Genomic DNA, 13383 nt, shown 5'->3' on the forward strand with positions numbered 1-13383 from the left:
ACACACACACACACACACACACACACACAGTACTGGAGCGGGTCAAAAGGTTTTACACACACACACACACACACACACACACACACACACACACACAGTACTGGAGCGGGTCAAAAGGTTTTCCTTTATTGGCGCTGCTGCGGCAAGCAGAACTCCCTTTTGTGTGGCAGCCCTAACCCCACCTCATCCCCGTTCAACCCACCTCATTTTTAGATCTCCCCCACTAAAGTGGAAGCTAGCTATGCCTAAACTAAGCAGAGCTTTGGAGACTTTGATGGGAGAAGAGACGGGAAGCCGACACTCGGGGAGAACGGAAAACCGTTCGGGTAGCATTCCCCAGCCACAACAAGCCCAGCCTTCTGCCCTTAAGAAAAATGGCTGTCGGCGTAGCTCCACTTCCGGCCACGGAGCCAAACAAAATCGGGGCCGAGAAGAAACCGGAAGTGGCCGCCCTTTTGGCACTCCTCCCACCTCCTCTCTTTTTCCCAGCCTCTCCCGGGAGGATGAGGAGGCTTGGGGGCTGAGGCTGGTCTGCGGTTGCCGGGTGACAAGTTGGAGCCGGGACAGTGTGAGTGCTCGCTGCCTCGGCCGCCGGCCCGTTCACTTCGCTCAGGGTGACCTTCGTGCGGCCAGGGACAGGGGGCGGGGAGTCGTGCGCCGGAGCTCTGTGACGAGGCGCCGCCGCGGGTCTGCGGGAAAGGAGCTAGCGAGCGGATTTGCGAGCGGGGCCCTCGGCCGGGTCGAGCCCGCGGAGCCCGCGAGGCCGGAGCCTGGAGCCCGGGGCCTGGGGAGCCGGGGCTGGCGCTCGCGGGTCGGTGGTGAGGTCCGGTCCCTAGCTCTGCGGGCGGGGCTCCAGCGCCGGGTGTGGAAGGCCTTTCCCCAAGGTAGGTGTTCACACCCGGTTGACCCGGGTCGTTGCCCTCACCCCGCTTTTCCCACGCAGCTCCTTCACTAAGTCATTTCCTGACCCTCTGGAAGGCTCGGCCTTTTTTTGTGGCCACTCTGCTCCATTCCACACGCATACATACCAGGAGTAGACTGGCGCGTAATCGTTTTTGTTTGGTGTCTTTTTCATGAGAAGTTGCCAGAAAAGAAAATTTGTTATAACTTCCATTCTTTGAAGTTCTTGGTACTTTGGCTGGAACGTTAATGCTCGCTTTAATCCTTGCCTGCTTATTTGTTGTGATGAGAACAAATTTTTTTTTAAACGTCGGAATTACATTATCATATTGGAATTTTGTTTCCTCACTCTGGTTATCCACCTCCACCCCCTAGAGCTCCAGGTTGAGAAACTTGTTTGCGAACTTGCTTTATCTCACTAACCCTGTCCATAAGAGTCACGTGCAGTCAGTTTTCCACAATTAGTTTCATCTTCACCAAAGGGAAATAAGGTAGAAATTGCAACCAAGATTTTGGCCAATAGAGTTAGTTATTTTAATGGACTGTCACTGAAAAGTAGTCTTTAATTGCTTGTCTAAAACATTTCTAAAAAATTATCCAAAAGTATTTTAACAGTTTATTTCACTGGGGAGTTAATGTGGTAGGGTGGTGTCATTAATCTGCATGTCTCTATCATATAGTTTAACTTGTGCTTTTCTTTTTTCTTTTTAAAGATTTATTTTAGAGCGAGACACAGGGAGAGAGTGGGGGAGGGGGAAAAGGCCGGGAGAGAATCTTAAGCAGAAAGCAAACCCGCCCCCCCACCCAGCATGGAGGTTGACGTGGGGCTGGATCTCAGGACCCTGAGATCACAACCTGAGTGGAAACCAAGAGTTGGATGCCCACTCAGGCACCCCTGATTTGTACTTTTCTAACTTTAATTTTCTTCCCCCAGTAACATAATGGCAGAAACTGCTTCTCCACTGAAGCACTTTGTGCTGGCCAAGAGGGCAATTACTGCAATCTTTGACCAGTTACTGGAGTTTGTTACTGAAGGATCCCATTTTGTTGAAGGTTAGTTTCTCTAAGTTTTTAAAATAATATGGTTGAAAGTATATGCAGGTACTTTATTCTTTTACCCTTAGTTACTGAACACCTATACGAGGCATTGCTCTGTATTCTTGGAGAGATGCCCTAACAAATAAAACCCTTTTCTGCCCTCCAAAGGAAGAAGATTAAGTGGTATTGATAACCTAAGATATAAGTGGTTGTATGTATGATACCACTAAGCCCTTTATTATATTAATAATGCATTTAATCCTCATATCAACGCTGGGACAGATTTTAATTGCAATTATTATATTTTATTATTTTTTAAAGATTTTATTTATTTATTTGTCAGAGAGAGAGAGGGCACAAACAGGGGGAACGGCAGGCAGAGGGAGAAGCAGGCTCCCTGCTGAGCAGGGAGCCCAATGTGGGACTCTGTCCCAGGACCCTGGGATCATGACCTGAGCCACGGGCAGACGTTTAACCGACTGAGCCACCCAGGCGCCCCTAATTGCAATTTTAAGAGATGAAGAAACCAAGGCACAGAAAATTTAAGCAACTTGCCCAAGATCACCTAGCTAGTAAATGCCCAGACTAAAAATCAGGCAGCCCACATTTAAGCCATATACTTATCTCTTCCCCAACTCGGCTGTCAGCCTAGATCTCAGACATATCTTTTCAGATGAGGCTGGAATGTGGTGGGGGAAAAGGTCAAAGAAGTTTTCTTAAAGTGAGTGTAACTGTTCAAACAAGGTTGGTGAGGAATGTCTTACTGGGGAATAGTGCTTTGGAGGCAACTGTTGAAATCTTTTCTGGTTCTTAAGATTACTTTTTTTTTTTTTTTTTTGACAAGGGTACAATGAAAAGCGAGGGATTCTATATACTTCACTGACATTGGGGAAACATTTGGTAGGTTGGTAGAGTCAAACTTTTTGAGGATAGCCCCTGTAATTTTTAATCGTTTTGATATTTTGGGGGCGGGATTCTTAGGACCTGTTGCAACAAGGCATTCACCTTTTATCAGATATTCAGATACTGTGGCATTTTTACTTTTCAAAATGGCCATGTTAATATAGAGCAAAGCCAAAATAGGCAAAATGTGTGCAGATCTTACGTATTCCCTTGTATAATTAACCCAGTATTCATTTTTGTCACTTTTTCTAACACCATTTCAATTTTGTAGCAACATACAGGAATCCAGAACTTGATCAAATAGCTACTGAGGATGATCTGATAGAAATACAGGGTTATAGAAACAAGCTTTCCATCATTGGTGAGGTGCTGTCCCGGAGACATATGAAAGTGGCATTTTTTGGCAGGTAATCCTTTATTGTTTCTCTCAAGGGTAGTTTCCAGAAATCAGCTTTTCTAAGTCATATCTCCAACTTTGTTTCTGATATTTCAGCAAGTGATATTCCTCCCCCTTTGCCCCACAAAGAGTTTCTCCCTTTGCTAAATGCTAAAGCTATTAGCATGAGAAAGCATTTGTTCATTTTAGCTCTTGGTATAAAATGAAACTTTCTAAAGGTCAGTCGTATTTTTACTTTTTAAGGATGCCAATGTCTAAGAATTAGCTTCTTAGCCAGTCCAAAGAATAGAAATACAGATAAATGATATGCATAACTTTTTTTTTTTAAGATTTTATTTATTTGACAGACAGAGACACAGCAAGAGAGGGAACACAAGCAGGGGGAGTGGGTGAGGGAGAAGCAGGCCTCCTGCCGAGCAGGGAGCCCGATGCGGGGCTCGATCCCAGGACCCTGGGACCATGACCCGAGCTGAAGGCAGACGCCTAACGACTGAGCCACCCAGGCGCCCCATGATATGCATAACTTTTGACTTTCTAAAGTTTCTCTTTATTATCAAGTGTGCCTTCCAAAAGGATTCTCAGCTTCAGGATTCCCAGAGGGAGAATAGGAAACGCCATTTGTTAACATAACTATCTGGAGTGAGAGCCATCTCTGACACAGCTCATGTTCATTTAAGAATCATTTGTTAAGGGCGCCTGGGTGGCTCAGTCGTTAAACGTCTGCCTTCGGCTCGGGTCATGATCCCAGGGTCCTGGGATCGAGCCTCGCATTGGGCTCCCTGCTCAGCAGGAAGCCTGCTTCTCCCTCTCCCACTCCCCCTGCTTGTGTTCCTGCTCTCTCTGTGTCTCTCTGTCAAATAAATAAATAAAATCTTTAAAAAAAATAAAGAATCATTTGTTAACTTCCTGTGTACTGTGCACTCTGTTAAGCACTAGGGATGCAAAGACAGATGAGTAGGCCCATATAATGTGCTGAGTATCAACAGAAACATTTACTCACTAACTTCTAAGCCCATCTTAGGGCTTTTTTAGCACTTGTGATTTCCTATACTTAGAATTCCCTTTGCCTTGTTTTATCTATGTCTGGTTCTTTCTCACTCTTCAGATCTCATCCTAAATGTTACAACCTCAGAAACCTTCCCTGACCGTTCTAAAGTATTCCTTCTCATTTATTCTCTTCTAAAGTGCCCTGTTTATGCCCTTTAAACCTTTTCCACAAAGCTGTGCTGGGTTTTTGTGTGTGTTTTTTTGTGTTTGTTTGTTTGTTTTTGTCTGCTTCTCCTGCTTGACCTTACTCTCAGGGCCTTACAGAGTGTAGTATGAGGTACTACATAAATAGGCCCTAACTCAGATTAGGGTGGGGTGGGAATGGGAAGGAAGAGGCCTCCTGGTGAGGTGATGACTTGTCTATTTGAGAAGGAGAAACAGGTAATAGCTTTGGATGTGAAAAAGATCCAGCCCACATTTAAGGAGATGGGGACTTTAGACCACAGCTTGTGATGGGAAGAATTTGGGGTTGTGATTTCAGATTGTCACAAGAAGCAAGAAAGATAAAGGCAAGGATAGCTATATGGGAAAGGTGGGATTTGTGTTCTTCTATTTTTCTGATATGTACATTCCTAATATCTGTGTAGATCAGGTTGGCAACTTTTTTGTAAAAAATGCAATCTGATGAAATTTCTACAAAGTTTGAATTCTAAAAAGGTTGGCCTTAGACCCAATGAAAGAATAAAGATTTTACTGTTATGTTTTATTTTCATGATTTTATATATTCTTCAGGACAAGCAGTGGGAAGAGCTCTGTTATCAATGCAATGTTGTGGGATAAAGTCCTCCCTAGTGGGATTGGCCATACAACCAATTGCTTCCTGAGTGTTGAAGGAACTGATGGAGATAAAGCCTATCTTATGACAGAAGGATCAGATGAAAAAAAGAGTGTGAAGGTATAATATTTGACTATTAGCAACAAAATGTACCTGAAATAATGTCCTTGTTCTTTAAAAAAAAAAAAAGATGTCTACATTGCTGGAGATAGAAGAACTGTTAATGTTTCTATTTGTAGCTTTAAAGCCATCACTAATATTTTGAATTCTCTAAAATTTTTTTGCCTCAGAGCTAAATCATTAGAAGAATATATCTTACAGCATACCTTGTTAGAAGAATAAAACTTGTCCTTAAAATAAATTAGTTAAGAGTTTATTATATTTTAAAATAATGTTCCCAGTGAAAACAACATTATTGAAGTGTGTTGTTGCTGTTTAATCTCAAATCTAATTTCATCTTTTGAAAGAAAACTTTGTTTAAAAATTGGGCTCTGGAATGTTTTTGATGCATATCTGTGCCTTTTGAAACTTTTATCTTTGGAGCGTTTATGAGCACATTCATGAATAAATGTATAATAGTTCTATCAGATAAGGGCCAATGGCAGTTCCCTACCCTTCATAAATTTCTTAAGGAACCCAGTGCCACTAGGTTCCTTTAGCCAAAAGAAGGGAAAAAAGTGTTTCTCAGTATCATCACTTTCTCTTAAGTCTTCCCTCCCCCCCACTTTCTCTTAAGATCTCTCCCACAAATGCAGTAGTTTAATGTTTAAAATCCATGCCATACTAGTGTTTGCAAAACTGAGTTGAATTCACTGGTCTAGTTAATTGTTCTGTGAGTTTGCTGTTTGATTTAGCTCAGGTAACTCAATCTGTGTAATACCCTCCAGATTAGCTACGAGGAATAAAGGAGGCGATGTTTAAGAAAATATTTTCAAACTTTTAACCCATACAAATGAAGGAATCACTTATTTCTTAATCAGGATTTTTACCAAATCAGAATTCAAACTGGCTTTATATCCTTAAAGTAAAATATATATATTTTCAAGTAATCGTCTCCTTTTTCTTGGTCTTTGCTCTCTACTTCCAATCTACTTCCTTCATGCTCTCTTGCTCCTCTCCCCTACTCCAAAATTTACATTTCTTTACCTCAAGTGTGGCCTGCTTTAAGGTACAGACTTTGAGTCTTGTGCTGTAGTAGTTTACTTAGTAAAAGAAATGCAATATTAACAGCTAATAAGCTTACTAAGTACCAGGCAGTATTCTGAGTACCTGCAGTAACTCAAACTTCACCACAACTCTGTTAGGTGCTTTTATTATCTTAATTTTATAGACCAGGCATCAAGATTTTAGTACAAGTTTATAATTCTATCAAAAAGTTTATGAAAGCAAGCAAAAATAAAACCTAGCTAACATTGTCACTATGGAGATTCACCTCAACCCTGATCAGGACTATTGTGCCAATTTGAAAATAGATGTTTCCCTTTAAAAATGGATACCCCTACAGTTCATTTGTATGTGTGCTGGTGTCCTTTCTTTGAATATTAACTTTATATTAAGCCCTTTGTATCTATTGTATATTTAACACATACATGAACGGTATTAAAGTAACACATTAATAAATTAGCATATGTCAGAAATCATCTTGAGAAATAGAAATATTTTAGTGAATTCAGATGGAAAGAGAAGGCATAGTCATTGATGTCAAGCAGGCTTATGTGAGTAAATAACTGCCTGCTGAGAAAAATCCTTTATTAAAAGAATATGTCTTGAGAGCTTCTCTTGTATTGTTTTAGTCTTATTACTCTGGTGTTTTTAAACCTATCTTAATAATGTTTCTTCTATTTTCACCCCTTACTACTGAGCAGTACATTTTAGAAGAGACAGAAAATACAAATGGGCAAAAAGAAACTCCAAAACTCACATGCTTCCTAAAGCCAGTGGAAACTTCCCTGTGGTATAGAGTTAAATATGTGTTTGTATTTTGTAAACAAAATGGTTTCATCTGTGCTATTTTGACTTGCCTTTTTTCTCTTAATATATTGTAAATTTGTTTTCATACATATAATATCAATTTCAGGTGTTACATAGGATTCCATTGCCAGAATTCACCTATTGGGCATTTAGAGTGTTACCAGCTCTGCTTATTTTTGCAGAGTGGATGAGTAGACTTTTAAGGATATCTCCCCCATCCCCTTGGTAATTCTAAAACTCAGTTTCTCAAGATTGCTGAGATGGTTTTATTTCAGATTAAAGTTCTGTTTTTGTATATGTTTTGCAAAAATAAATATACCAAATCATAGTGTTTCTAATTTTTGTTGAGTTTTATTACAAGCAGAGTTTTGTTTTTTCTTTCCCTTCCACTTCAGACAGTTAATCAGCTGGCCCATGCCCTTCATATGGACAAAGACTTGAAAGCTGGCTGTCTTGTACATGTATTTTGGCCAAAGGCAAAATGTGCTCTCTTGAGAGATGACCTGGTTTTAGTGGACAGGTAAAATTACATATGAACTGCATTTTCTCCTTGTAAAAGTTTATTTAATAGAATAGTATTGCTTGCACTGTGAATTGTGTAAGACTGATGAATCACAGACCTGTATCTCTGAAACAATACATTATATGTTAATAAAAAAATAAAAAAAAATAGCATTGCTTGCTTTAGCATATAATACATAAAAATTTAAATGTTTAGTTTTTGCTTTATTCTCATTTGTTAGATTGTTAAGGAGCAGATAAGGTGTTGGTTTATGTTTTTTACTGGTTACATAAAGTGCCAGTTTCTTAGTCTAATTCTATTAGAAGAAATTTCAAGGATAGCCACTTTTTTCCCCTAGATTGTAGTTGGGTAAGTAGCTGGGCCTTAGAGATTATCTAATTCTAGATAACTAGGTAGGTAACTCTGATTAGGTAAATTTTTTTAACTAGTAATACTTTTTTTTTTTTTTTAAGAATTGAGAGAACAAACCCATGCAGTGGGGGGGGGGCGGTGGCAGAGAGAGCATCTCAAGCACACTTGGCACTGAGTTTGGAGTCTGATACATGGCTTGGTCTCCCCACCCTGAGATCTCAACCTGAGTTGAAACCAAGAGTCCAACGCTTGACTGACTGAGCCATCCGGGCACCCTAGTAATAAATTTATGCTTGAGACCCGTTTCCCAAAATAACTTACTAGAGAGTTTACATAGCTTTTCATTGTTCAAGAATTAATTGAATACTTCTGGAATTTTGTTTTGACTCTTCTGATAAGTCTTCATTTATTATGTGTTCTTTGACTACATTGGTGCTAAGTAAAATGATAATGCACATCTGCTAAGCAATGTCCTTAACTAAAAAAGGTAGTTAAATGATTTTTCAAAATTTTGGTATGCTCTTTTGTTTTCTTCGGTTAAAATTTCAGTGTTGTATGGAAACCATCTTGGTTTTGGTGATGGGCTTTTAATTTTGCTTTATTTCATGGCCAGACTATGTCCATGACCCCAGCCTCTCATCTTGCCACATTGTCACATGGTATATCAAGCCAGTGTGTAGATAGTTGCACTATAATCTTTATAGTATAGATAGTATATTAAACTTAGGTCTTAGCAGAGGGTGTTTTATTTATGCTAATGAGCACGTAAATATTTTCTGAGCTGTACTGGACACAGCTGCTTGCACCTTTGATTTTGGTTACATATTAGCCTCTTTGTTTTTTGGTTTTGTTTTATTAGTACTTTTCATCCATCCAAAGCATAAGGATTTAAAAGATTAAAATATTGACCATGTTACTTACTTTGTCAAAAATCACAAGGTTATTTATTTTATTTTATTTTTTTTAAGATTTTTATTTAGTTATTTGACAGAGAAAGACACAGCAAGAGAGGGAACACAAGCAGGGGGAGTGGGAAGAGAAGCAGGCTTCCTGCCGAGCAGGGAGCCTGATGCGGGGCTCGATCCCAGGACCCTGGGATTATGACCTGAGCCAAAGGCAGACGCTTAATGACTGAGCCACCAGACGCCCCTATTTGTTTTTATTTTAAAGATTTTATTTATTAGAGCACAAGCCGGGGGGGGGGGGCGGAGGGCCGGAGGGAGAGGGAAAAGCAGGCTTCCCACTGAGCAGGGATCTGATGACATGGGGCTTCATCCCAGGACCCTGGGATCATGACCTGAGCTGAAGGCAGACCTTAACTGACTGAGCCACACAGGCGCCCAAGTTTATTTCTTTTTAGTAAATAAACTTTTTTTTTTTTTAAGCATTTGTTACATTGTCAATTGGATAGGCTCTGGGATTTGTCAGCAGAATAAATATTGAAGTTTATAAAACAGACTCAGCTTGCCACAAGTGCTCTCTTATAGGTAAAAAAGTAAATCTCTTAGGCTTTGTGCTGAAAACTGGTAGAAATCCTGTCCTTTAGACTTCAATTTATAAAAGTTTAAAAAAATGTCTTTCTATAATCAAATTTTCTTTTTAAAAAATATTATAAAATACAGTATTATCTTGCTCCCATTAGTCCAGGTACAGATGTCACTACAGAGCTGGATAGCTGGATTGATAAGTTCTGCTTAGATGCTGATGTCTTCGTTTTGGTTGCAAACTCTGAATCAACACTAATGAACACGGTAGGATTTAATCACATTACTATGTTTGAGTGGTAGGAAATGAGATAGTGTCTATTCTGAAAAGTGAGGGAAATCCAAATCATGGATCAGAAAGAATCAAGGGTGAAAAAAGGAGTTTGTATTTCCATGGGACCAGAAAAGCTGATGCTGGTTTTCTTGAGTGTTTCCATTGGGAATCTAGGGTTTGATGGCTCTAGCTTCTAGTGAATCTTTAAGTTCAAGGTGTGATACGTGTGTGGTGTTGACATTGATTGTGGTTATTTGCCAGTTTCAGAAGGAATGGGCACCAGAATTGTTAGGGTGATGATTTAAGTCTTTTGAATAAAGTTTAATACTCCCACCTCACACCCTCATCCCAGTCCTCACATCGGGCAGGCAAGGCTTTTCATACTTCTAGTCACCCTTTCCCAGCTTTACGTGTATACACTTCAGGTTCCAGCTTACCTGTGTACGTTCTACGCCGCTGTCAAACCTCATAGATAAGATTATTTATCCAGGATGTCTAGAGCCAGACTCATCCCAGATAAACTCCAGAGTTTATAGATATCTAATGTCCAAAACTGTGGTATGATTTTTTAAAACTGTTATTCCTCAAAAGCATATTAGTGGCCAAACACCATTATAACCTAGATGTTACCAGCAAAGACCTCTGTTTTGCCACTGTTACTTGTTTTTGTATAACCTGATCTATATCACGTGGACCAGGCTGCTGTGACAACATGGACGGTTGTTTATAATCCAGTGATATGAGAAACTGATAAATGTTTAAAATCTTTGTTAGAACAACCTCATTATTTGGATATTGATAAACAAGTTTTGATGTACATTCTGACTTCTATGTCTTTGTTTATGCTATTCTTTGCCCATATTTCTTCCCCCACTCCCAGCTTATTTTTCAGAAAGCCATTATCAGTACTTTTAAGCACATCTTTACCACCATTCCCTTCTTTATGGAATTTTTCCTAATTCCAACTAGATATGGTGTCTCTTTCCTTTGAATAAGCATAGCATGTGTTTATAGCATTTAAGGCACATAACCTTTCTTTCTCTATTGCTTATTATGATGTACATAGGTCTTACATTGTTATTAATTTACTTAGTCTAAATCTTTGGAAAGATTTGAGGTAGCTTTTTGAAAATATGGACTATAATATCCAGCAATATCTGTTGTGTTCTGCACAATAGTAGAGACATAAATATTTGTTAAATTGAATTCAGAAAAGACTCATGGCAGGAGCAGGAAAATCTTCACTTTTGCCTTCTTATAATTTAATTTTCTCATCTTTGAGAAGTGTAATCTTCAGTGCTTTGGGATCCTTTATCAATCAGTATTAATCACTGTTGTCTAAATGGTTCAAACTTTTAGATTAGAGCTTCAACTATAAATGTAAATATAAAATAGCTGTTAAAAGTGAACATACTCTGGGGTATTTGATGTTTTTTAGGAAAAACAGTTTTTTCACAAAGTAAATGAGCGACTTTCCAAGCCTAATATTTTCATTTTGAATAATCGTTGGGATGCCTCTGCATCAGAGCCAGAATATATGGAAGACGTAAGTTATTTTTTCTTTTAAGTTGTGAAATATAGTCATGTACATTGTTATCTGAGAAAACAGTATACCTTATAGAAGAGAACATTCTAAGTAGCTGTTCTATTACTTGAGAAAAGGCTTATGTGATAGAGACCAGAATATTAAGCTACTTTGGAGGAAAATTGTTATAGAAGTACTATATAATCATTTTAGATATTGAAACTCTGTTTTGTTAATAGTTTTTTATTGAAGTATAACATAACAGAAAAGTGTGCAGATCCTAAGTGTCCAGCTCAGTGAATTTTACAAATTGAACACACCTGTGTCAGGATCCAGCTCAAGAAGCAGAACATTCCCAGCACCCTCTTCCAATCTCTGTCCTCCCTCACAAGAATGAGCACTTACCATGACTTCTAACACCTTTGATTAATTGTTTTGGTTGTTCAACTTTATGTAGTGGAATCATACAGTATCTACTTCTGTGTCACGTTTCTTTTACTCAGCATTACATTTGTGATATGCATCCATACTCTTGTGCAGAGCTGAAGTGCATTGTCATTACTGTATAATATTTCAGCCTTTGAATAACTACATTTGATTTATTCATTCTGCTAGTGATGGGCATTTGGGTAAATTTCCTATATTTAGCTGTTAGGAGTAGTGCTGCTGTACATATTCTTACATATGTCTCTTTGATGCACATAGTATATATTTCTGTTGGGTATATCCAGTGGTTCTCAACCTGAGGGGTTGGGCAGTTTTGATCTCCAGGGAATATTTGGCCATGTCTGAAGATATTTTTGGTAGTCACAGCTCTGGAGTATGCTACTGGCATCTGTTGGGTAGAGGCTAAGAGCTGTTAAAAGTCTCAGAACAGCCCTCCCAACCAAAGATTTATCTGACTCAAAATGTCAGTACTGCAGAGATCAGTAATCTGTGAGTATATATCTAGGAGTAGGATTGCTGGATTATAGGTAGAGAATATGCTGTTTCAGTAAACACAGCCCAAGAGTTTTCTAAAGTGCTTGTACCAGTTTATACTCCCAAGCAGATTAAGAGTTCCAAGTGATTTATATATCCTTACCAACACTTGGATTTTGGTTGTTTTAAATTTTAGTCATGCTGGTGGTTTTAGAAACTTTTTTTTTTTTAAGATTTTATTTATTTGTCAGAGAGAGAGGGAGAGCGAGAGCAAACACAAGCAGAGGGAGTGACAGGCAGAGGGAGAAGCAGGCTCCTGCTGAGCAGGGAGCCCGATGTGGGACTTGATCCCAAGGATTCTGGGAACATGATCTGAGCCGAAGGCAGAAGCTTAACCATCTGAGCCACCCAGGCGTCCCTAGCAATTTCTTTTTAAAAAGAATAGAGTAGGGCACCTGGGTGCCTCAGTCGGTTAAGTGTATGCCTTCGGCTCAGGTCATGATCCCAGGGTCCTGGGATTGAGCCCCGCATCGGGCTCCATGCTCCGTGGGAAGCCTGCTTCTCCCTCTCCCATTCCCCCTGCTTGTATTCCCTCTCTCGCTGTCTCTCTCTCTCTCTCTCTGTCAAATAAATAAATAAATAAATCTTTTAAAAAAAAATTGAGAAGAAGAGTATCTGGAATTTGGTCTGTGATCTATAAAAAATATTTAATTTGCCTGATAATTTCTTTTTCTGATTTTGATCATAGATTGTGTTTCTTTACAAAAAAAAATCAAAATTTACACTGTCCTATCACTGTTTACGTTATTTGCATTCATTCTTCCCCCCATCCCCAAAATTGGAATTTTGTTTAATATGAAGTTTTATATCCTGAAATCTTAAGATAGAGATCTGTTATCGTAGCCACAATCCTAGAGGCTAGTACTAAACCCTAACTAGTTTCACCCTTCGTCCTATTTTTTTTTTAATTTTTATATTTTTAAAGTTTGAAGTAATCTCTACACCCTACATGGGGCTCAAACTCACAACCCCAAGATTGAGTCATATACTGTACTGACTGAGCCAGCCAGGTGCCCCTCTTAGTTCTGATTTTAATACCTAAGTGTTAATCTTAAACCTAACATTGCAACCCTAATCCCTAGCTAATGCATTCTCCCCAACTTTAATTCTCAGTGCTTTAAGAAAAATAGACTATTTATGTTCTGATTTCACAATAAAAATAGCTTCATTGTAGCAAATTAATTGTAGCACTTATTTTCTGATATCAAAGATAT

At 39.1% G+C, this 13383-nt stretch overlaps 1 protein-coding gene across 4 annotated transcripts in view; it reads left to right on the top strand.

Moving 5' to 3' along the window:
• The first annotated feature begins 446 nt into the window (after positions 1-446).
• Positions 447-13383, top strand: part of MFN1 (mitofusin 1) — a 33456-nt gene continuing 20519 nt past the window's right edge. The window contains exons 1-7 of one of the 4 annotated variants that reach the window (XM_027585905.2): positions 447-568; positions 1835-1953; positions 3113-3248; positions 5018-5180; positions 7427-7551; positions 9548-9656; positions 11102-11209. In XM_027585905.2, coding sequence (XP_027441706.1) covers positions 1842-1953; positions 3113-3248; positions 5018-5180; positions 7427-7551; positions 9548-9656; positions 11102-11209 — 753 coding nt within the window. In that variant the 5' untranslated portion in view covers positions 447-568; positions 1835-1841. Of the gene's footprint in view, positions 885-1834; positions 1954-3112; positions 3249-5017; positions 5181-7426; positions 7552-9547; positions 9657-11101; positions 11210-13383 lie in introns of those variants that run through there. The other 3 variants (XM_027585906.2, XM_027585907.2, XM_027585908.2) reach the window with 3 other exon arrangements.

Source organism: Zalophus californianus, chromosome 1 (genome assembly GCF_009762305.2).
Source record: "Zalophus californianus isolate mZalCal1 chromosome 1, mZalCal1.pri.v2, whole genome shotgun sequence".
In the NCBI taxonomy this organism is placed as follows: domain Eukaryota; kingdom Metazoa; phylum Chordata; class Mammalia; order Carnivora; family Otariidae; genus Zalophus; species Zalophus californianus.